We start from the raw sequence: 23,432 nt of genomic DNA, 5'->3' as shown, positions 1-23,432 counted from the left end.
CTATAAAATGACCGAAACCAACAATGAGCGTATAGAGGTTGTTGTCAAAAAAAACTATTAAAAATGCATAAATGACATGTTTAAGAGTGAGGCGTTCCTTCTTCAAGATGAATATGGGCACTGTAGTTTATTAATCCCAAATATAATACTTTCAAAGATCACCGGGAATTTGACTTTTTCATTTGACTTACTTAGAAAAACTTATGCTTTGCTCTGTGACTCAATTGGTAATACACAAGAGGCACAACTGGGGCTATCCCACTCAATAGTGCACCGAATGTGTATTTGCACTATTCATCTTTTTGGGCAACTTTTGCTTGAAACTACAATGCTCTGGTGTTTTAACAAATTATTGATTAATGGGTTTGTGGCTGATCGAATCGTTCAGAGAAAGTCTTTATATTGCTGGTTTTGGTCTTTAAATGGGATTTGATGAAAAACAAGCCAAATATAGAACAACGTTAGCCTCGTGCTATAATCATGGTCTGCCTCCTCTTTGCCTGTATATCTCCAGCAGTTAAAATATCTCACCTTTCCTCATTCCTTTTGTTCTCTTACTCTTTGGTGGACAATACTGTAGTAGAATTGCAGAGGGGTCATTTTATTCCCTTGTAGAGCTGCAGTTTTGTCTTATTTTGGCATCTAAACTCAGTGTTGGATACCTCTCACCTCATTATCTATTGGAGAGTGGCTAGATCACTTATCGACTCACTCCTTCTTATAACGGCAAGCTATTACCTCTGTCTCTAACTCTCTCACACACACACACAAACAGTCATATAGCGGGTCTGTGATCTAGCTGCAGGCCTCCCCACCCCCAGGGCTTCATTTAGGACTTGTCAGAAATCACTTTACTCACAGAGGACAGTAAACACTATTGGCATGTTCTTCTGTCTGCAGTGCAATTGCAACTCCACCTCTCCCACCTTCACACCCACAAAGATTCTAAAAAGACATGCATCTTCACTGGTGTATGCTTATTTCATTTATTGGGTAGTTCTCTGTAAGAGTGGGATATGAACAAAAGCATGTCTGTCTTTGTCTTATTTGCATATGTCATTTGGTTTGTGCAGTTTGTCTGTTGGGGTCTCTGTGTGTACCAAAGGCTGAACGCTTCCATTGTGCTGATGAAATGTTTGCTTTAGAGATAAGGCGGCACAGATGAGGAATCGATCAGCACTCATTAAACACCTACAACTGTGGTTACACACATTCACATGCACAAACTCAGCCACATAACCGCGTACAACTGACAAACACTGAAAAAATTATATAAGCTGAATTTGTTTGATCTCATTCCAGCCTCTCATACATTGGTCTCCTGCCATGTGAGTGACTCTAAAAGCTTGTATTGACAGCTGACTTAAAATGCTTGTTGTCAGTAGACTTATCCATTAAGCTGTGACACTACTCTCTCTCCATATACACACGTCGGCTGGCCAGGGCCTTAAGCAGTGATTATGGTGTTGGGCAGTGGGAGCTGTGGGCTGCACCGTCATTAGCCTGGTTAATCAGAGCCTTGCTCCAGGTTAAGCTCCGCAGCCTCAAGAGATAGGCTGATGAGCTGAGAGCCGTGCCCAGCCTGCAGTTCTCGGGTCTGGGCTCCAGCAGCTCCCCTGGCCCCCGACTGCTCTAGCCAGTAATCTATAACTCTCCCCTGGAGCAGCGAGCGGAGGCTCAGCCTCCTGGACAACACTGACACACGATGCATGGTAATGAGACACACACAAAATGACACACTGTCACACACACCTGTTCGCACCCACACTTCCCACTGATGCAGTGTTAGCAATCATCACTGAGTTTCTATGAGTTTGTTCTGCCTGGCTTCCAAGAGAAGTGTATTTTGCTCAATAGCACTCCAAAAACAAGTGAGTCCCTCTGTGTTTTACCAGATAGCAGTGACCTTGACTTAATGACCGATGTGATTTGACATCTAAATGCTACCCTTGTCCATGGAGCGCAATAATAACAAGCTCAGCAGAATGAGTGTATAATGACCACAGGGACTGTTGGGGTTTCAAACAAAAACTACCCAAACACATACACACTCATACACTGACACATTCCCATGGGGCAATGAGGGTCTCAGCGCAACAGGGACCCTCCAGACAGGTGTATCTGAACCAGGCCTGCCATTGGCCAGCCTCCTCTATCCAAGCGTCCCCTGTGAGCTCATTAGCCCCAATCATAACCACTTTCCTATGTCTACTTTACATGCTCCATCCATCGCCACCCTGCCACACACAAATTACACTTTCCATCAGGATCGGATGAATAGTGTGTGTGTGTGTGTGTATGTGTGTGGCTGTGACTACAGGAGTGCATGTGTGTTTAAAGGACAAGGAAGGTCGGAGAGCCCCGTGAGCCCCCGACATTTCCCAGTGGACTCTGCAGACCCTAGCAGAGCAGAGAAAACTGGGGAGGGGGCAGCATGAGAGCAGACAACCAGGGGTGAAAAGTAGAGAAGGAGGTTAAGAAGTATCTTTTCATGATGAAGTGGATGACCAGGTTTCAGTTTGGGGCCCCTTTACTGCTCTTTTGTGCTGTGTGACCCAGATGGGCGGTGAGGAAGAAAAAGAGGAAGGAGGGGGGAGGCCATGAGAGATAAAGAAAGAGGCTTTTAAAAAATGAGTGTATGCTGCAGACACAGGAAGGACCCCAGAGAACCATAGAATGGGATGAGACAACAAAGAACCCCATCATCAGTTCAGTGAATGGATCTGTCCATCTATCCTTTTATTTCCCGCTGCTCTCTTTTTTTTCAGCATCTCTTTTCCTCTCTTAATCAGCCTCTCATTGTGCCATTAGCTCAACCTGTAGTCTTAATCAGAGGCTTGGCACAGACATCATAGCCATCCACTGCCCTTCTCACACACCTACACACACGCGCACAAACACTAAATAAACACATTTTAATGCGAAACCAATCATGTCATCTACTCAATGAGCCCTGCTCCCCTCCCTCTTGTAGCCCACAACACAAACATAACACATGGGACGCCCGTCTCTCCCGTCCATCAGTCAGCCAACACACTGCCGCTCTACAAATGTGTGTGTGCGTATGTTTGTGCGTGTGTTTGTGTGTGTATGGGTGCATGTGTGTGCATGAGTTTTTGGTGTGACTCCCAAGGGGAGAGAGAACAATTTTAACTCGGTAACCTGAATCACCTCCTATCCCAAATCTTTGCTGCAGGAATATTGTACACACACACACACACACACACACACACACACACACACACACACACACACACACACACACACACACACACACACACACACACTCTTATGCATGTCAGTGAATGTGTATTGATAATGGCCATTAGCATATTTATGATCATTGCCAGCCTCTTATTGTTTGCGCACTCCATTAATCTTCATCTGCTGCCTGCCGACTGACAGCTCAATCTACCAGGCCATCACTGGGCACTGGGCACACACACATACACACATTAAGAATGCATCGTTGTACATAAAGCATACTTGCATCAACAATCGAGGGGCATTGTTTCACACATGCAGACACACACACATTTGTGCAGACAGCGTGATTGACATTCACCCCTGTGAGTGTTATCACCGGAGGTTATCTTCCCCAGCTGTGTGGGGGTCTACTCGGCTTCTTCTGTGCAGCGCTGTGGAGTCGTAACCGCAGGCAAGTGTGCGAGTTCCTTCTAGGCCATAGGTGGGCGATGGTACCCCTTGATCAGGGTGTACCAAGCCAGGCTTTCTCTGAGTACACCTGCCTGCACAAACACCCCACATATGTATTGTCATCTACCACAACCCTCCCACCTCATCAGTAAAGACCCCTTCCTGTGGTCACCCTATGCGGGTCCCCACCAGAACTACATCAAATGCACCCCTCAGGCCAACATCTGTCAAGAAACGAAGAAAAAAAAAGCATGAAAATTTGAGAAAGAAAAGCACCAGGTTGTGTGTGTGTGCGTTTAATGTGTTTGTGCGTGCCCAAGTGAGCACCCGTGTAATGTGCCCTCAAATGTTAATGTGTTTGTTTAAAGCCAGTATGACTGACTGACTCACAGCTGATTACTGGCTGAAAGAAAGCTGGAAGCGAGCCAAGTTCAATGGGAGGTCTGTTCTCCTGTTGCCTCTTTCTTTCACTTCCTTTTTCTCCCCCCCTCCTCCTCCTGCATCTCCCTGCTGCTCCAGGAAGAGAAACCAGGGCGCCAGGATCTGTGTGTGCATAATATGTTTGTTTTCAGACATATATCTGGAACATAAAGTTTGAAGATGAATGAAAGCAGAAAGATCCCAACATAATTTCTAAATTCATCTCTAAGTTTAAGGCTATTCAGCACGTTGACATGTCTTAAAGGAATAGTCAAACATTTCCTGGAAATATGCTTCTTCATTTTCTTTTTGCATCAAAGATGCTTAATCAGACTGAATTGCCATTTTGTTTCACTTCATTCATTCATGCTTTGTGGAAACTTTGATAACTATTAATCTTATCAATAAGATAATATAATAATATTTGTCTATCAGAACAAAATGTGCAACCCACATTGTTTTGTTTTTTGTCATTGTTATATACTGTTTCTTATCTGACTGCACCTCATCAATGCTGGTGGACAATTCCTCAAAACAACATCTGAAACAAGACTCCTTACAATTTTATGGACAAACCTCCCGTGAATTAGATGACGTCTGATGTATGAAATCTATGGACTCATTTATCTTTAAGCTATAAGATGGTTTAAACCACAACGAGCAGGGTAGAACAAGTCGTAATGCTTCGCTTTCCTGGGCCATAAAGATCTTTTTATTGAGGCTATTTATAATATTCCACTATCAGAGATTATAGAAGTTTTATTGTGATCTCCCACAGAAAAAAGAGTTTTATGTAGCTTTAGTAAATCATTCCTTTCCTCCGTGATATCAGTTGCTCATACTGTTTTACCAGTATGAGTATAAAACTTGTGCAGTGGTAACATTTATGAGGTGTAAGCTAATATATTTGAATAGTTTATGGAAGCAGTAAAGAGTGAAATACATAATTTGCTAACATGTACAATGTAAAACACCTCTTAAAGATGAGCTGTGAATACAAATGCAGATTTCCCATTTTTTAAACATATTCATTCATCATTCATGACGAGAAAGACTTTCTCCTCACTGCATTCATCCAACAGTAAAACTAGTCCTGTCTCTTGTGCAAAACGGGAAAATATTTGGAGCGAGGAAAAGGCTATGTTACATTACATAGACTGAAGGATCTTTACACATCACAGAAAATTGAGGAATATAATCTTGTAGGTCCTGATTTTAGTCCATTTATCGCTGATTAAAACCCCTCTATACATCCAAGAAAAATGGTTTGTGTTTGATAAATTAGGTTGAAAGAACATTTTGATTGGTTAAGATTACAGACAGAAGACTATACATAGTAAGATAAGTTAATTATTATTGCACATTTAGTGAACAATATTAGACATCTACCTGCACTTTACAAACTCATACTGTTGCAAACCTGAATTATTGTACAGGTTTGCCTGAGTGTCATTATAATTACATTAAATTACATTATAATTACATATAACTACATTATAATTTGCAGTACTGCTGCACAACAGTATATTTAGCCAAGTGATTTGTCTTCCCCAATTTTGTTAGTGTTCTCCTGTTCCAACTTTCTTTTTTAACTTTGAAATATTTTAAATAAAATATTTCTGTTCGATCAATCAGAGGGGACAGCAACCTAAAAATGTCATTGTGCAGGACAATAAAGCTTTGAATCTTCAATCTACAGTCAAATCTAAATGTATTTATCTTAATTTTATCTTCATTTACAAATTTTTTTGTGCCACAAAAGATAATTTATGTTTCGTAGAGGCCTACCTAATACTATATCAAAATAAAATTGATGGAATACTGTATATGTAAACAGAGAGAACCTCAGACACCACCCTGATGAAGACAAGATAACGGAAAACACTAAATAAAACATGGTAGTGTACTGTATAATAGACTTCTGTCTTGGTAAATTAAAGTAATTTAAAAGTGAACTACTCAATTTCTTATACATGCCCTCCAGCATCTCGAACTAAATGGAATGGGAAAGTTTTGAGAGAAATGTTTTTTTTTTACAAGATCCTTAGTGACAATCAAAGAGAAAATACTTTTGTTTAATTTAGTTCTACCAATCTTAACCCTACAATCATCCAATTAATTATATTTAAACCTGCGTAACACACACCGTGCACTCCTCTAAACACCATCCTCTGATTTCATTATGTTTAAATCTCATGTACATTTCCCTGTTTTGGGGCAATGAGTCCATGACCTGGTTCAGATTGATGTATTATTTAGCCCATGATTAACTCCCAATCATATGGCGTGATTAAAAGTCAGAGTAAAAATATTCCATACATATTTAATATTCCACTAATAAGGAAACCAGCTCCCAAACTGCCAACAAAACAGATGTACACCCATAAAACGCACACACATACATCTCTCCTTTCCTCGCCTGAAAACACACACACCTAAACATTTCACGGCTATCTCTCCCACACCCCGGTGCTGGCTAGGTGGAATTAAAAAACCAACCCCGCGGTCTCATTAATTAATTAAACACCATGTGCCAGTGGCACCTGGGTACCGGTTATCGCTGCCACTCAGACACACCGTGATCTCAATAACCACCCCACCACAGGGCACTGAAAGAGGGGAGGTGGGGGTGGAAGTAAGGGAAGGGACATTGATTGTTCTCTCACAACTTTGAGGTAAAGAGTGAGGAACAGGAAGAGATAGAAAAGAGACTTCAGACACCATCTTTCTGTGTAGGCAGTAAAGTGGGACACATTTAAACTGAATTACACTGTTTGTGGGTCTTTCCCTCCCTTACAGGCTCCACGGTCCCTTTTTATCATCTTGCCTAGCGGGGCCCCTAAATCACTGCAGCTACGCCCGCCTCATCATCAACTCTTAATACCTCTGCATGTGGAAACACTGCAGGAACAGACACACATGCACACACATGCGCACACATGCACGCAGCTGCTTTTTGATTCTTGCCCTAGTAGCATTTTATATTTTTATAACTGCCTTTAAATGATCTGTGTGGTCATATCCCTTTCTTTATTTACCTAAATTAAGTCAAACTAAAATAATTAAAAGGGCCCTCTATATATAAATACATACACACATCGGTCATGAAGGATAGCTCTCTTTTATGATACTCGTGGGAGCGTTGTCAATAATATTACACCCACATATAGTCTTAACATTTTCAAAATATGCAAATGTTTGATGTTTTCTTTTTAAATGAGCTCACAAAGCAGATTCCCTTACAACCTTAAAAAGGCAAGTAACTATCTAATTTTTAATTTATCTATGTGAATGATTATCAACAATTATTGGCCAAAATATATATATATTTTAATATATATATATTTTAATATATATATATATATTAAAATATATATATATATATTAAAATATATATATATATATATATTAAAATATATACATTTTGGCCAATAATTGTTGATAATCATTCATATATTATATCCGATAGGAGTGTGTGTGTGTGTGTGTATATGTGTATATATATATATATATATATATATATATATATATATATATATATTTATTTATTTATTTATATTATTTCCTCCCTCACCCCCATTCTATTTGCTCACATCAAACATCTTAAGATCACTAACATAAATTGACTGCAGTCTATCACTGTGCTATCCAAATGATCCAAAAGCTAGACCTTGGTATCTATTTCAAATGAAACCACGGCCACCTGCACTAATTGGATCTATAGGGACAAACAGTTTTCAGTTCTGAAAAACAAACAGCATCGCTCTGAAGAAACGTCTGAATCAATATGAGAAGTGGGAATTGAAAACTCAATTCAGGTTAACCACATATTTTAAACAAGCTGAAGTAAATATCAGAATAATTCATTTTTGCATGATTGACTGAAGAGTGTCTGTCTGAACCTGATAGAATAATAAAGTACATATTAGATTAATAGGTAACATATTAGGCAGCCTATCATCTTGAAACAGTAACAGTCAAGGCTATATTGAAGGCGTTTGAACTATTATACAACCTGGTTTCAGCGTCCCAATAATTGGAAAATGCACTTCAGTCCGTCTGTTGGCTTCAGCTCACAGCAACAATGGACCTTTTGGGAAACTTGGACAGCTTTTTTTCTCAAATGACATGGCGACAGGTGAGCATTACCAAATCTATCCAGAAATGCTGAACCTGATACAGCAGTACCTTCAGTTTTGTCAAGGAGTGAACATATTTATGTTAAATTATTAGATTTGCTGTCGATCATTTTTATTATACTCAGATTTTCATCATAAATATAAATGTCTTATTTGAATTCTGTGAGAAAATCAAAAGGGAAAGAAAAAAGAACGTGTTGATACTTTGCACTGCTCTAACTTTTCTCTTTTTTTACCTTCAGATTGATCCGAGTGTGTCCGCAGCAGAGATTGGAGACTTGATTGAGTTTGTGTATCCATGGTCAGGGTTGTCTCTTTGGGGTGCTTATATTGGGGAAGGCTGTGTTGTCCATTTTGGAGTGGGAGGTAAGATACTGAAATGTGGACTGTATTTTAAATAATGACGTTGCACACAAACAATTTAATTAAAGAGTGTTAATCCGAAAACTCAAATGTATCAGGTATAGTTTACTTATACACTTTCTATTTCCCTGTAACTGTAAGATGAGAACATGGTACAGAGAACCTGCCGCAGCTTCCTCCAACAATTGGTTCCAAAGTCAAATGGTGATCGTGTTCTGAGGAAAACCAGAATCTGCACACAGCGCATTACGGAGATCAAAGTGCCTCCAGGAACTCGCATCAGGGTCAACAACAACAACAACCACAACCTGGTTCCGTCTCCACAAGAGATGATGACGAATCGCTGTGAGACGTTTCTCAACCAGGAGTTCAAATACGACCTGGTGAACTTCAACAGTGAGCATTTCGCCACTTTTGTTCGATACGGCACCGCCGTGTGCAATCAGGTTAGTTCAACGGTATGAGATTGTGTGGTGTGGTTAATATTACATATATAGCCAATCAGCCTATGTTTAAATTATTTATGTACTCTTTTTTGGATTCCCTTTAAGAAAAAGAACAACGCGCACGTGGCTATAACCGAAACCCTGCAAATGATAATGCAACAACGGATGGAGACAGAAACTTGAGATCATCTGCAGCGCTTCTCACGAACGTCATCTGTCACACCGACTTTGATAATGAGAAAAAATAAAACTCCTTGGCTGCAATATTGTCTGAGAATGTTTCATTTCACAACTCAAAGCACAATCAAATATGTTCAATGAAAAGAAAAAAAAAGGATGGCACAACATTGACAACCTTTCTGTGCCTTCGTGCTCACCCGAAAAATCCTTAGCGAAGCCAAAAAAACTTTACCAACAAAGCAAACCCCATAAGAGTCAGAAAAGTATGTGTCCTCTTGTTTATTAGGACTTCAGGAATGTCAATAAGAGTGTTTCTATACAGTAGGAGGCCAGCGCGCAGACACATTGACCTTCTGCTATTCTCCTTGCTGATAATGACCCAGACAAAGCCACACTGCCCATCAACCAGACCTCTAATAAAGCCAAACACTCTATATCATCTGCTAATAACCTCACAGCAGCAAGAGTCATGAACAGGCCAGCGTCTTCTGAATGCGAGGAGGGGAACAAAGCGCTGGGCGGACAGGAAGTAGTGGAAAGCATCCTGTTTATTGATCTGGGACTGTGCACTGCCTGACGGCACGTGGTGGTAACTACATTCTTCTTCTTCATCATTCTTCTTCAAAAAAAACATACACAGTGCAAAAGTTTTCACTCTAACAATCAATCCTTCTGGTACGCTCATTCGCTAGGCTCTACACATGTACAATTACACGCACACCACCACGTACACACTTGCCGGTGTGGTATTTTTTTCCAGAGATAGGGTAGGTAAACTCGTTATTCTTGTCTTAATTGGTATAGAGATTCCGTCCTGTTTTTCCTCTCAGCAACCCCTCTGGGGGAATGCTGATTGATTGTCCTCTGAGTCCTCATAATAGTCCCCCCCGCCCCTCCACCTCCCTGCACATTTACACACACATTCTCTGCTAGAAGACATCCTCTTCACCTCACTGAAGACCCCTTGTCATCCAGAGACAATTCACAGTTCAGTAGAGGATCATTTTTCCAACTGTCTCTTGCTTCTCCTCCAGCTTTCACATCACTGGCTCAGTCTGACAATGTACCCATACAGCTGGTTTGAGAAGGCCTGAAGAGAAAATTTATCTTGAACCCTCCGTCTCCCAGCTTGTCCCATGTCCCTGCGGAGCCGCGGCTCCCTCACGAGCCTCTCCATGGCCTTGGAGAAGGCCTCTGCCGTGGGCTCGCACAGGAAACCCGTCTCCCCGTCTGCCACACTCTCCAGGGGGCCCCCAGAGTTCACCGCAATAACAGGGCAGCAGCAGTACATGGACTCTACGGGAACGATCCCAAAATGCTCTCTGCTCGGGGTGTACAGCACAGCTGCGCTGCCCCGCAGCAGTGCCACCTTCAGTGAATCAGAGGGGGAGCGCAGGAAAGTGACAAAGTCTTCCAGGTGGAGCCGCGCTGCTAGCTCTCTCAGTTCAGTATAGTGTTGAACATTCTCAGTAACTCGGTCATCGTAGCCCCCTGCCACCACCAGGTGAATACCTGCTCTCTGGCCTGGAGGAAGGCTGCTCTTCAGGGATGCAAAAGCCTCCAGAGCCAGCCCCAGATTTTTCTTTCTCTCGTATCGGTTCAGAGAGAGAAACAGGCATGAGGTTCCCTCGGGGAGCAGCCCTTCCAGGCCTTGTGCTTCACTGGACTGCTGGTCAAAGGTACGCGTGTTGAGGGAGGGATAGAGGACGTCTGTCTGGACTCCTCTTAGACCACGAAAGGTCTCCGTGAAGATGCCTGCGGTGAACTGGCTGTTTACCAGAATCTAAGGGAGAGTACAGGGAGATTAGTTCATAGGGATCTTACATATATCGCATGCATTTTAATTCCCTATGAAGTTGGTGACAGCCTGCAGTCTTTGATTATCCTGAAGTCTAGACTAAAATCGAAATGTCAGTTTCTTTTCTGTCAGGGCCCTGAGCTCTTACAACAGCTTGCTCACGGAGATCAGGCTGTATCACATTTTAAATAATCACTTTGCTTTATTCAAGCAGTTAAAAATAATATACCTTGTATTTTGATGTATTATATTACACTATAGTTTTAGCAGTTATCAAGCACCAAACTCAGTCAGGAAGAGAGACTTCTCTTAACCTGTTAAACAACATGTGGGTGAAATAAAAGTAATTCTGAGCAAACCAACTCTGTGTTCCAAACTTAAACCACTGAGCTATAAAAAATATATATTATTTTTCACTAATCTTTTCCTTGAAGGCAGCCTTTACCTATGACAGCAGTGAAATTCCAGGATACAGTTTATTACATTCATGATCTATAAGTGATCTTAAATATGTTTTTATCCAGTGCTATAAACCGGCTTTGTGCATCAGAATAAACTGAGATTCATACAATTTTAACCTTGTTACTGCTCGGAAATCCCTTTCCTGTCTGCAATTGGAAAATGCAAAACCAATTAAAAATAAAATTGAGAAACTAAATCAGATCATCCTAGTAGGCCCAGCAATAGTCTGGCGACCTGTCCAGGGTGTATCATGCCTTCGCCCAATGTCAGCTGGGATCGGCTCCAGTCCCTCTCCCTGAACAGGATAAGCGTTTAAAGATAATGGATGGATGGATCATCCTATTAGTTTTCTAAATTGATTGAGAATGCTTCTTATAAGACATGCGTAGTTTTGGCCCCTGTCTCTCCTTAAGAATGAAATCCTCACTTTGGACCCGCTGGCCATTTTCAGAGCATAAAACCAAACAGCATTTATCGCCAGGGCCCTTAAAACATTCAGGTGGCATCGTACGCGTCTTTTAAAAATCACTTACAACAATTGTATTTTATCATTATTTTTAAACTTGATCTAATACATGTCTGGTAATTTTGTATTGTACTTATGTGTTATAATTATTGCTTGCAAAGGTTTTTTACCACTGTGCTTTTCCATCTTGATAGAATAAAACTTTGTACAATGACACAACCTTGCCCTGCAATCAGACGATCACAACCTGTAGAATGTTACAGCCTTCAACCCTCAGCTGTAACGTACCATATCAGCCATGCCAGTGGTGCGTTCCTCCAGCCAGTCGATGGGAGCGCGATAAAGCTTCTTCAGGGCCGACTTCCTCTGGGTCAGTAGCTGGTCTGGAAAGTGACAGTAAAACAAAACCTTCTTCCTTTGACGGGACAGTCGCAGCACCGGGATACACACCGACACCTGAGGTGAAATGAAAAGGGTATAAACAAAAATGTACATGTCTCCTTCATGGCTAATCAGAAGAAAATATGGCAGCAGAAGAATACCAAATATAGAATATATATCATAGCTAAAGATTCTGTTATATAAATCGACTCTAAACATAAAGTAAATCAAACACTGTGTTAATATATCTAACCAGTAAACACACATCTTAAGACAAGTACTGCAAAAAGCTCTTTGTGAACTTTGCATGACATGTTAGGATGATTGCAGTTTTATTCATTTAACAACTGAGGCTTCTTCTACACTGCAAGTCGATCTGAATAGTGAGATACAGAAGGCTGGGGAACTCAAATGAATGACGACCATGCAGACAAATAGCTTCTGTAGGACAGGACTCACTTGGTCACAGAAGATGACATCGTACTCCACCCCACTGAGGAAGACCAGGTAGAGGGCCACATAGATCATCCTCAGGTAGGCACACAGGGCATGCAGGTAACCAAACACACTGGTGGGTAGCCAGTCACCCACACATACCTATTAGAAGAGGAATTGAAACAATGAAAAAATAAGTGTGTCTTCTGAATTTCACATTCTTTGAGGTAACGTATTACGTAGTACGGCCTGTGTTAACGTACCACAGGGAGTTCTGGATCCAGGGTCTCAGAGAAGCAGTGTGTTGGGTCGTAATGGGCCGTCCAAATCTGCAAGCTACATCCCTGAGATTTTAGAGCGACAGCAGCATCTACCACCAGCCTCTCTGCTCCACCAATACCAAGGTCTGGATGGAGAAACACCACCCGCGCCATCCTGTACATAAGAATGATGAAAGTTAAAATGGGATCTGGAATATGTTTACCTACAAGACAATGTTGTTTTTGCAGAGGTAAGTTAAACACAAGTTGTTTTATATATATATATATATATATATATATATATATATATATATATATATATGATGTAGAATGGGATAAACTGATGAGCACAGAAAGGCCAGTAGACGGTGCAAATCATCCCAAAATCAGAAGTAAAAAGAGTTTATTAACAACAGCTTAAACATTTGCTTGATATTGGCAAAAGCCAACCAGATATGTATGAATCCACTCTCTCGTGCCATTAAGAGAAACTTTTCAGAATCGTATTGTTGACAAACTTGTCCTTGTGGTTTATTATCAATGGATTTAGATAATTTTGCTTAAAAAAGTTATCCCATGCGTGTTTAGCTAATGTAAGTTAACTGCTACAGTGATGACATTATGCTTACTAGCCTATGTAGCCATTGAAATTATAACCGTTTTACGAAACAAACTTGGTGAGCAGTTGTCTTTGTAACTGAACACAACTATATCTCCGCACAACCTAATTATAATGTAGTTATGTTTACCTTTCTCTCGACTACCTTATCCGAGGTCGGATGCCTGTGATTATGCTCGTCTATGTAACCGTAGGCGCATGAACGGTTAGGAAACTCCACTGTTTGGACGCCATGTTGGCTCAAATCATCTCTTGTGATCAGGGCTAATCGCGATCCGAGTTTGAGCCACAATGGCGTCTATTTCCTCGCTGTAACGGACGCGCTTCCTGTGAGACACGTCTCCTTCAGAATCAAAGCAGACCAAAATGTGCCTTTAAATTAAAGTACAAGTACACATCTAAATTCAATGTGTTAAAGATGCAGCTGGATTTCGGAAATATTTGTAATCAAAATGGGCCAAAACAAGCTCCTAAAATAATTTCTTTATTCGTTATTTTTGTGGTGAATGCAATGAGCTGGTCAGGCTTCTGCTCGGTCTCCTCCTCTGGTCTTGTGTTTTGCAGTCGTGTCCTTTTTAGACAGGCGTCAGCTTTGTGGGATCTCTTCTCAAGTTTTGACCAATTCATACACTGACTGTCTGCTTCATTTGACGTGGACATCGGCTCGAAGAAGGGATCAGTGTTTCACCTCACATCGGGACAAATAAAACAAAAATGGTAAGATACTTAAGATAAGATACTTAGCTCCATCTGAAACTGCTAGCTTACCAGCTCCAATGTGCCCGTTTAACGTTATACCTTTGCTAGCGTTTTGCTATATGTTAGCTAGCTTTCTAAGGCTAGCTCATCATTTGTGGACGTGGCTCTACTCAAACAGTCCCAAACACACATTTTACGATGGCCCAGCTCTAAATGTATGAATTATAACATTGTGTTTCTGAAGACATTTGGTTGAGACTCGGCATGTGGCCTTCGCTTAGAAGTTGAACTCAATGAACAGTGTGGACAACTAGTGAAGGCCTTAGCCATGAGTCTCTGACATAAACACACTGTATAGTTCAGAATCAAAAAGTAAATAATCTAATCAAGTATCATTGTTAAACCTCTTCATTGACATGCTGGTTTTATTAATTTTGTTTTAGCCATACATGTGTTTGTGAGAGTGACAGGTTTCAGGTAGAATGTTATAAAGGTGTGTGTGTGTGTGTGTGTGTGTGTGTGTGTGTGTGTGTGTGTGTGTGTGTGTGTGTGTGTGTTCGTATTCGTATTCATTCTGGTGTCTTCCCCTCAGCCTGGACCAGCATCAAGCGCAACCAATGTTGGGGCGTCTAGCCGTTCCCCCAGTAAGACGGTGGCTCCCCGTGCAGCAGGCTCCACAGTCAGACAGAGGTAAACACCCACACAATCTACCAAACGTTAACCTCTACTCTTTATCCAGAAGAAAGATGGGTAAGTGCATACAGATGTGTGACAGACCTGCTTAAATGGATGCAGTAAGAAAACGAATGAAGATTCTTCAAAGGCTCACTGAATCATTTGCTACAGTTGTCACAGTCACCAGATTTCAACCCATTTGAACACTTGTTGCAAATTTTAGTTAGCCCTCTGGGCCACCATCAGCAAAACACCACATGAGGGAAAATCTTTTGGAAGAATTTAGTTCATCGTTCCAGTAGAGTTCAAAGACTATTCTATAAAGAGAATACACAAAGCATTAAAGCTGTTGTGGCAACTTTGACGTCTTGCTTACCGAAACACGTTGCATTGTTTTCTCCATTAATTTGTGATCCGTTTGTCGGCTACCACAGTGAAAAAGTAGAAGACTGCTACTCATTAAACATGAGATATAAGTTATGTGGTCATCTCGCTTGCACACATTCTCTATAATTATTTGCCAAATACCCCGAGCGTTGACCCCGCCTGCTCATGTCATCGTGCTGTACGGAGTGATTGATGATTTTCAGATAGCCTTTACCTTTATGTTTTGTGTGCCCTGTTTAGATTAGAGCAGCAGATGGATGTTGTGCTGTGGGCTTAATCAGTGTGTAATCAGAGTCTCGCTGTTACCTCTCCCATTATTACCCATTACTATCACCCTCTTCATTACCTCATTAACCTCTGTTTAATCTCGTCACGAGTGAAGCAGCCATGAATCACTGCGCTTCTTCATCAGCAGCTATTATAGTTAGTTACATTGTGAGTACAGTGTATAATGGCAAAGATTTTTTATATTTTGAATGATTGTTTTTTTTGTCAATGTTTGGTTTTAAGAAACAATATTGTCTGTTCTAATTGTCTTGTTTTCCTATCGAGTAACATGAAACTTGCTTTATAGGGGAAAATACATATTTATTAAGGAAGCATTTTGTGTTTGTGTGTTCGTGTTCCACAGGAAAGCTACCAGCAGCGGTACACGCAGCGGTGGCAGGACCACAGGATCTGCAGGTACCGGTGGCATGTGGCGCTTCTACACAGAAGACTCACCAGGCCTCAAAGTGTAAGTGCAGTTCATAGAAGCAAAACACACAAGGACGCAAACAAATTTAGCCACTGACATTTCTAACTTCCATTCACAAACGCGTACTAATTCTCAGGATTTCCGACACTTGATATTATTAGTGTCATATATATATATATATATATATATATATATTCATCAGGTAGAATGGGAGGAATGTTTAATGGCAGGAAATTGGACAAACGTGCCTCTGTGGTCAAAAAATTAATCGTGTGTGTGTGTGTGTGTGTGTGTGTGTGTGTGTGTGTGTGTGGCACACTTTCATAAAACTCTCAACCTCATGAACTTTTATCCTACTGCATCCTCGCCCCGAATATTAGAGGAGGCGTCCTGGCTATGGCTGATCGATGGTGCTGTGGTGGGTATTGAGTGCGTCTCTCCAGCAGTCGAAGGAGGGCAGACTCGCCATACAGTTCTGTATATCGAGTGTGTGTTTGTTCCTGCGTTAGACGCTGTCCTCAAAGCTTCATTAAAGGATGCACTCTGAAAGGTCAACTCAATTACAGCCTCCTGACAGGGAGAGGGGGGGCCTGAGGAGATGGTTGGCATGGCAATGCTGCTACTTAGCGGTGCACCCCTCCACCCCCCCACTCAGTCCCTCCTTCAGAGATGAGAGCGCCTCCTTGTTTCCTAGGCTCATCAATAAAATCAGCCACTACACTAAGACTCTCGCTGTGGTTGGAGTTTGAGCAAATGATGAGATTTTGCATGTTTTAATCTGAGTGTTGATCAATTTGTCTTTGTCGTGACAGCGGCCCGGTGCCGGTGCTAGTGATGAGTCTGCTCTTCATCGCTTCGGTCTTCATGCTTCACATCTGGGGGAAGTACACCCGCTCTTAAACTCTACATGATGACCTCTGACCCTGTGGCTTGGCTTCTTAACACATTGGACCTGGACCAAACAACAAATCAACAACCACCTTACTCCCCTGGTTCCCTTCTGAACTATCACAACAAACAACTTGATTTTTATTTTTTATGCGACCGATTCAGTACATGATCTTCATCTGCACAGATGTTGGTATCAACCTTGTTGCTTTTGCCCTTCCTGTATTTTAAAGATCTGAAGGGGTGAACGGGAGGAAGCCATGCTAGCCCACCACGGATGTAATGTCTGTGTGTGCGTGTGTAGCTCTCCCTCCAAGCAGCATATTCCCGCCACTGCTGCATGAAGGTTCAGTGCAGTACTCAAGGACATTGTTGTTTTCAGGCCCCAGCAAACATTTCCTCTTGTAGCCTGAATTTCATTTATTTTTATTTTTTTTTTGTTAACAGCATTTGTACAAATGTAATTGTAATATTGTACAATTAAAAAAAGTAAAAATCAATGTTTGTGTTGAATGTTACCCTTGTGCTCTGAAATGATAACCCAGTTTTGTGTTTGAAAAAGAGTCTGTTTAATATGTTCCTCAAAACATATTTTCAGTGACAAGTGAGGTAGCATTCTCACTTTGAACCTTCTGTAACCACTACCAGACTTTTGAAAGCTCGACATTTTGCCAAAAGGCATATATGAACCTTTTTGTTTCAATGAAAATGCTTTCAGGCAGAACAGGATTATTAAGAGAACCACCGAAGTGTAACATTTTAGCGTGATTGACAGTTCACCTAATTAAGGCTTAAACACATTCAAGCTACCCATATTTAGATATCTTTACTGAGGTTTCGCCATAACTCACTTTTTAATATTTTCAATCTTAAATGGCACCGAAAACCCAGTTGTTTAATCAACTGAATTGTCTTAAATATGTCCTCATATGGTTCAACAAGACTACACATCACACATGCATACTTAAAAGCATTTTATCTGACGCCAGCTGATTTAGAATAAGTGATTGACAGAATGAGTGTTCAAAGGCATCAGCCTCCAACATGGGCTGCCCCAGGGTTTGTCTTCACCACCTGTACTGAAGATTTTTGTCTGCCACTCTCAATAATTGCTGACAGGCAAAATAAGTTTTTGAAAAGTGTCAAGTCTTCATGTGTCAGTAATACCAGAAGGCAAACAAGTTGCAGGACATTAGGAATTGTATGGCTTTTGTCTGATGACCTAAATACTGAATGTTACATACCGTTTTTTAGTTTGTCCTATTTTACATGAATGTCCATTTAAATCTGGTGCTTCTAGAAAAATAGACCATAACAGTTGACAGTTAAGGGAAAGTAAATACCTGTATATATCCAAAGCACAATAATACTTTTTGTTTAATCATTCTCTAAAAAACTTTGAATCAATAAGTTCTTATTGTGTGTTGTTTGAGCCAAAAAAAAAAGGGCTTGTCATTTGTGTTGATGAGAAAGAAATACTGCATTTAGGTTTTCCTGTAAATTCATTGAAAGCCCCTTTTCTGTCTTTTCCTGAGGGGGGCACTACAGACTATTATCTGAAGACTCCAAGAATTCTGGCTCCGAGAATATGAAGATATAACTCTGTCCTCACTGAGGGAGGGCATGAACACATGTTCTGTGTGGTGACTTTATTTTTTTCCCCTTGTCATATCATCATGATACTATGTAACATGTTTGTATCAATGGTGTACCACGTGTGTATGTGTGACACCCAAAGAGACAGCTGGCGCACCAAAAAATCAGATGCAGAATACATTTTTTGTTATAGCCTTACTAAAAATATTTTATTGAAACTTAAGCTATTATGGTAAATTATAATAAGTTACTTTTTCAATTAATTTGAAATAGTTTTCTTCAAAAAACAACCACCCACCGTCATGCAGAATGCGCCACACAACATCTGTTTGATACTCAAATGTTTCATAACCAGACTGTTGACTGTTGAGTTAAATCTTTTTAGATGAAAATCAATATAAATGAGCTGAGTGGAACAAAAGTAAATGATGAGAAACAGCATCAGATTTGATTTGTCCACATGAAGTTAAACAGTGTGAAACTGTAACAAGAATTTCTGACATGATCAGTATAATGCTGTGAGCTGCTTGCTGAGAGTTGTAGAAGTGGTTCTCGCCCAACCTGCATCACCTGGTTACCTGTGTTGAATATAAAATCACCAGCTGGCTTCAACCTGTGCTTGTTTGCTTGTGTCCTTGTGTGTGTGTGTGTGTGTGTGTGTGTGTGTGTGTGTGTGTGTGTGTGTGTGTGTGTGTGTGTGCCCGCTTGTACCTCGTGTTAAACGTAGCATTCTGATCCTGTTCATTAATTCATTCTGTTGCTATGGCTCTGCTTTCCCACAGGCTTCCAGTGTTCGTGGCAAACTCGGGCACTACTGCCACATCACTCTCCCTGTCGTCCCTGTCCCACACACACACACACACACACACACACACACACACACACACACACACACACACACACACACACACACACACACACACAAACTCTGAGGCCCAATTCATGGTGGCACAACACGGCAGTGAGCCAGAATAATTTAACAGAACAATTAAATATGAAGGAGCCGTGGTGAAGCTGTCCCTCAGTGTTCAGGAGTCAAACAGGCCCAGGCAGCACGAGGAGAGCTCCACACTGCTGCCTGCAACCTGTAGTTACAAACTCCTCTTGACACCGTCTATACAAGTCAAGTTACTGCTTCATCAAGGGGTAAAAATGACGTAGAATTTTTATTTTTTTAACGCTGGGACCAGGGTCCTTAGTCTTTGTGTTCTGGACTGACAGACATCAATACTGCTCTTAAAATACTCAGTATGTAAGCACTAAAATGTTTTAGATTTTTACACTGGTGTTTCTCCAGTTTGTGCTTGTTGTTTTTTTTAGATATGTAGATGTTTTTAGCAGTTGATTGCATACACCAAGTATACATATTAGTGAGGTGACTGCTGGATTTTATCCTAAGGAAGGCAGTTTGCCAAACTATTGATCTATAGAAGTCACAGTTAGTGTGCAACTTTCTTTGTTGCAAGAAAGCAAAAATATATTTCATCAATGTTCACATTAAGTGACCAGACAAGCAAAGCCTATACCTCTCTAGTCTACACAAACCATCCTAAACATGAGAAGTTTGTCTCGTGGAAAGAAAGAACGGAGTGACAGATGGAAGGAGAGAGAAAGAAAAGAAGAGAAGTGCTTCCTCTCTGTGTCTTTTTCACCAGAAACCCATATCCTGTGAAGAAACCACACGCTTTTACAAGGGATGGTCCCTTACATCGAGAGAGTTGAGCATGCACATGTGCGCACACACATACACACACTGGAGGAGAACTGTAAATAGGTCACATGTATTTTCTGTTCAAGACATGCTGTTCTGTGGTTTTTACATGAAGGAAAAAGAAACTGTTTAAGTAAGTCTCTCTCGCTCTCTATTGCTACATCACTACATCACACACGTGTTCATGCTGAATGTCCCACCCTGCAGGTAAACGCAGCTATCAGGATATCAGGTGCAGCAGAGGGTTTATAATTTAAAACTCTCCTTTCCTTTCAAAGACTGCGCAGAATATTCCTTCTTTAAATGAGTGTGAGGGCCCAGTCATGCACGCACGAATGTCAAGTATGTCTGTGTATTTTTGAACAGATCACATGGTTGGTAAAGCGTGGAATAAATCGTCAGGCGGGGGGAATCGATCCTCGCTCACCGACCAAGCAAATCCTAAGGGCTGGTTAAGGGGATACAAGGACACCTGTCTCAAGATCTACACAACGAAATGACATAAAAGCTGTACACAGGCCCATCAGCGTGATCTGTTTAACAACATAGGGAGAAGTATACAGGTATTGGCAGTGGTGAAATAAGTATGCAGCTCGTTTACTTGAGTAAAAGTAGTATTAAGTCAATTAAAAATAGTTAATTTAAAGAAAAAACCTTGCATTTTGAAGGTACATAGAATAAGATGTGCAAATGAAGTGTTTTCTGTTTCTTTTTTAGTTTATTACTTTAAAAAGGTATACAAAAAATAACTCTACTTTTACTTTTACATGTAAAAGTATAAAGTTGCATAAAACAGTAATGTAAAATAAAATGTAAAGTAAAATGGCTTTTACATGGCTTCTTGATTTTATTGTGAAGTTTACTTTGTTAATATTCTTTCCTATTCACAACTCTATTAACTATATATAGTACCTTAATGCTACCGAAGGAGGATCAGACTGTTGTTGTTTAAATCTTTTACATTCTCTATGATGTGTGTTTGTGAGTTCATATTGACTCGTCGCTGTGATCATAAGACCAGATCAGTAGCATAGCAACCAATTGGTGCAACACTCTGTTAATGGCCAGTGATCAGCAGGTCTGCTGAGAGGTGAGAGCTTGTTCACTGTAAAATAATCTGACTCCATATTTTGCATCCAGACCACATGGTCTCTGTCATATGAACTGTTCGGGTCACGAGGGTCCGAGGGAGCTGTGACACAGAGAGAGAATTTGTGAATTTGTGAATGTGTGAGTGTGTGTGTGTGTGTGTGTGTGTGTGTGTGTGTGTGTGTGTGTGTGTGTGTGTGTGTGTGTGTGTGTGCCAGCTGGAGGCTCCCTGATCTTTCCGCCCTCTCTTTCAGAGAGAAATAAGAGAGTCAGAGTCTGAGCCAAGACTGATTCTGCATCTATCAGTACCTCATCTCTCGCTCTCTAATCCTCTATCACACACTCACTTTGTGTTTAGCATGGAAGATGAACAGTGTGAAGCCCATTCACCCTGCATAAAAGCTGGAACTGTTATAGGAAAACCAAAAAACTACTTGTTATTTCTACTAAGTTCTGTTGCGTCTGTCAGAGTTAGAACTGTTGGTTGTTGTGACAGAGACAGAACTGTTTATTGTGTCTTTACTGACATTATTTAAACATATTAAGTTTGTATTTTGTATCTCCAGTACTTTAACACAAGTAGCTTCATTGATGAATATACTGTTCATCAATGTCAAAGATTCTGATTCTCTTTAAACAAGGTGTGCCTACACTCTGGCCATTCAACCTAAATTACACCCAATCAAACAGATTCATTATATTATCCAATAAGCAATGAAGTATCTTCAGAGTTTCCACTTTTCCAAACAAAAGGTATCTGCTCCAAACTAAACAACACTCATTGTTTTGGTTCACCGCTCTCAGAATATAATTTTGGGTTGCAGCAGGCAAATGTTTTCAGATAAAAAGCTCTAAAACTCCATCTTACACTACCTGCTTAGCACCAAACAGCAGACAGACACAGTAAGCGATTAGCTGGTGATAATATTTGAGTATTTAACAGCTAAAGAGACAGATATTTCCCTCAGAAGTTGGTAGAGACCAAAACCAGAGCAAACAGAGTGTTCATAATGGACACAAACACAACTCCTAATAAATGCAACTGCTGTTCTGTGTCTGCTGGATGTGTAAATAGTCAACGTTTTAATAATAATAATAATAATGCAATTTATTTGTAACGCACTTTTCATTCAGAAAATCTCAGAGTGCCACAGAGCCAATACATAGTAAAAACATAGTTAAAACAAACTATAATAAAAAGCTAGTAAACATAAGCATAATAGAAAACAGTAAATGAACAGAAACACAAAATAAATACAGCTGACAGTGATTTAGCACAAGGTCAGAAACGCCTTCCTGAATAAAAAGGTTTTTAGGTCAGTCTTAAAAGAGTCCAGTGTCCGTGTTGCCCTTAGGTGGTCAGGGAGACTGTTCCATAGGCGCGGCGCTGCCGAGCCAAAGGCCCGGTCGCCCATGGCGTGGAGCTTGGTGTTGGGGACCTGGAGGAGCGAGCTGTTTGAAGATCTGAGGGTGCGGGTGGAGGTTTTGCTAATATGCTCGCCATATCAACTGAAAAGGCCAGAAATCACCTCTTTTTTCTGCTGCCCTCAAGTGGCCAAAAACATCTCTTATTGCAAAAATAAGCTAATTCCATCAGCAACTGTGTTGGGCAAACTAGTCCATATTCTCACTCAGCCACCCTGTTGATGTCACACATGTTTTATGAGATGATTTTCACAGTACTGGCACTCACTTTCATGCCTGCTTTGGATATTAAATTGACAGAGCAAACAAGTGGCTAAAATCACATATACAGGTTGATGATAGATTCATTAATTCATTGAATTTCAATTACAGTTGATAAAACAGAGTACTATAATAAATAATACAGGACATTTCAATCCGTGTTAGATCTACTGATTTGTTGTATGAAAAAGATATGCAAATACAAAAAGCATAATTTGGAAAACTACATTTAAATGTCTTTTTGTATACTAATCAATTAGAACAACATATAAAGGAATCATAATAAAGATAAACATGATGCATGAGATCAAGTGCAATACATTGAGATAAGAAGTATATCAGAGCTCAATGGACATAGAAGGGAAAAAAGAAAGAAAT

The 23,432-nt window shown here is 40.6% G+C and overlaps 3 protein-coding genes across 3 annotated transcripts; 2 read left to right on the top strand and 1 right to left on the bottom strand.

Moving 5' to 3' along the window:
- The first annotated feature begins 8,093 nt into the window (after window positions 1–8,093).
- LOC137891528 (phospholipase A and acyltransferase 2-like) lies at window positions 8,094–9,289 on the top strand. Its single transcript, XM_068736187.1, has 4 exons — window positions 8,094–8,215; window positions 8,459–8,582; window positions 8,721–9,025; window positions 9,131–9,289. Exons 1-4 carry the CDS (start codon window positions 8,162–8,164, stop codon window positions 9,206–9,208), a joined length of 561 nt encoding a protein of 186 aa, XP_068592288.1. The 5' UTR covers window positions 8,094–8,161; the 3' UTR covers window positions 9,209–9,289.
- alg2 (ALG2 alpha-1,3/1,6-mannosyltransferase) lies at window positions 9,290–13,834 on the bottom strand. The gene is made up of 5 exons (XM_068736186.1): window positions 13,757–13,834; window positions 13,011–13,182; window positions 12,772–12,909; window positions 12,220–12,387; window positions 9,290–10,988 (listed from the first exon to the last, which is right to left on the bottom strand). The coding sequence occupies exons 2-5, from the start codon at window positions 13,179–13,181 to the stop codon at window positions 10,248–10,250; spliced, it is 1,218 nt and encodes a 405-aa protein (XP_068592287.1). The 5' UTR covers window position 13,182; window positions 13,757–13,834; the 3' UTR covers window positions 9,290–10,247.
- A 364-nt stretch (window positions 13,835–14,198) lies between these two features.
- Window positions 14,199–17,472, top strand: sec61b (SEC61 translocon subunit beta). Its single transcript, XM_068736185.1, has 4 exons — window positions 14,199–14,343; window positions 14,918–15,015; window positions 16,019–16,123; window positions 16,897–17,472. The coding sequence occupies exons 1-4, from the start codon at window positions 14,341–14,343 to the stop codon at window positions 16,982–16,984; spliced, it is 294 nt and encodes a 97-aa protein (XP_068592286.1). The 5' UTR covers window positions 14,199–14,340; the 3' UTR covers window positions 16,985–17,472.
- The last annotated feature ends 5,960 nt before the right edge of the window (window positions 17,473–23,432 follow it).

This window comes from Cebidichthys violaceus, unplaced genomic scaffold (assembly GCF_023349555.1).
Source record: "Cebidichthys violaceus isolate CVI_PGR_0920_01 unplaced genomic scaffold, fCebVio1.0.p SCAF_7, whole genome shotgun sequence".
Taxonomy (NCBI): domain Eukaryota; kingdom Metazoa; phylum Chordata; class Actinopteri; order Perciformes; family Stichaeidae; genus Cebidichthys; species Cebidichthys violaceus.
Note: the sequence above shows the minus strand (reverse complement) of the source record. Positions and strands in the feature narration are given on the sequence as shown.

Bases quoted from the DNA above. Each gene is read 5' to 3' on its own strand.
- LOC137891528 (XM_068736187.1), top strand. From the start codon at position 8,162: ATGGACCTTTTGGGAAACTTGGACAGCTTTTTTTCTCAAATGACATGG. The intron at 8,216-8,458 runs GTGAGCATTACC...TTTTACCTTCAG, and splicing joins CTCAAATGACATGGCGACAG to ATTGATCCGAGTGTGTCCGC. The intron at 9,026-9,130 runs GTTAGTTCAACG...ATTCCCTTTAAG, and splicing joins GCACCGCCGTGTGCAATCAG to AAAAAGAACAACGCGCACGT.
- sec61b (XM_068736185.1), top strand. The intron at 15,016-16,018 runs GTAAACACCCAC...CGTGTTCCACAG, and splicing joins GGCTCCACAGTCAGACAGAG to GAAAGCTACCAGCAGCGGTA. The intron at 16,124-16,896 runs GTAAGTGCAGTT...TTGTCGTGACAG, and splicing joins GACTCACCAGGCCTCAAAGT to CGGCCCGGTGCCGGTGCTAG.
- alg2 (XM_068736186.1), bottom strand. From the start codon at position 13,181: ATGGCGCGGGTGGTGTTTCTCCATCCAGACCTTGGTATTGGTGGAGCA. The intron at 12,910-13,010 runs GTACGTTAACAC...CTCTTCTAATAG, and splicing joins TGGATCCAGAACTCCCTGTG to GTATGTGTGGGTGACTGGCT. The intron at 10,989-12,219 runs GTACGTTACAGC...ACTCTCCCTTAG, and splicing joins CCACTGGCATGGCTGATATG to ATTCTGGTAAACAGCCAGTT.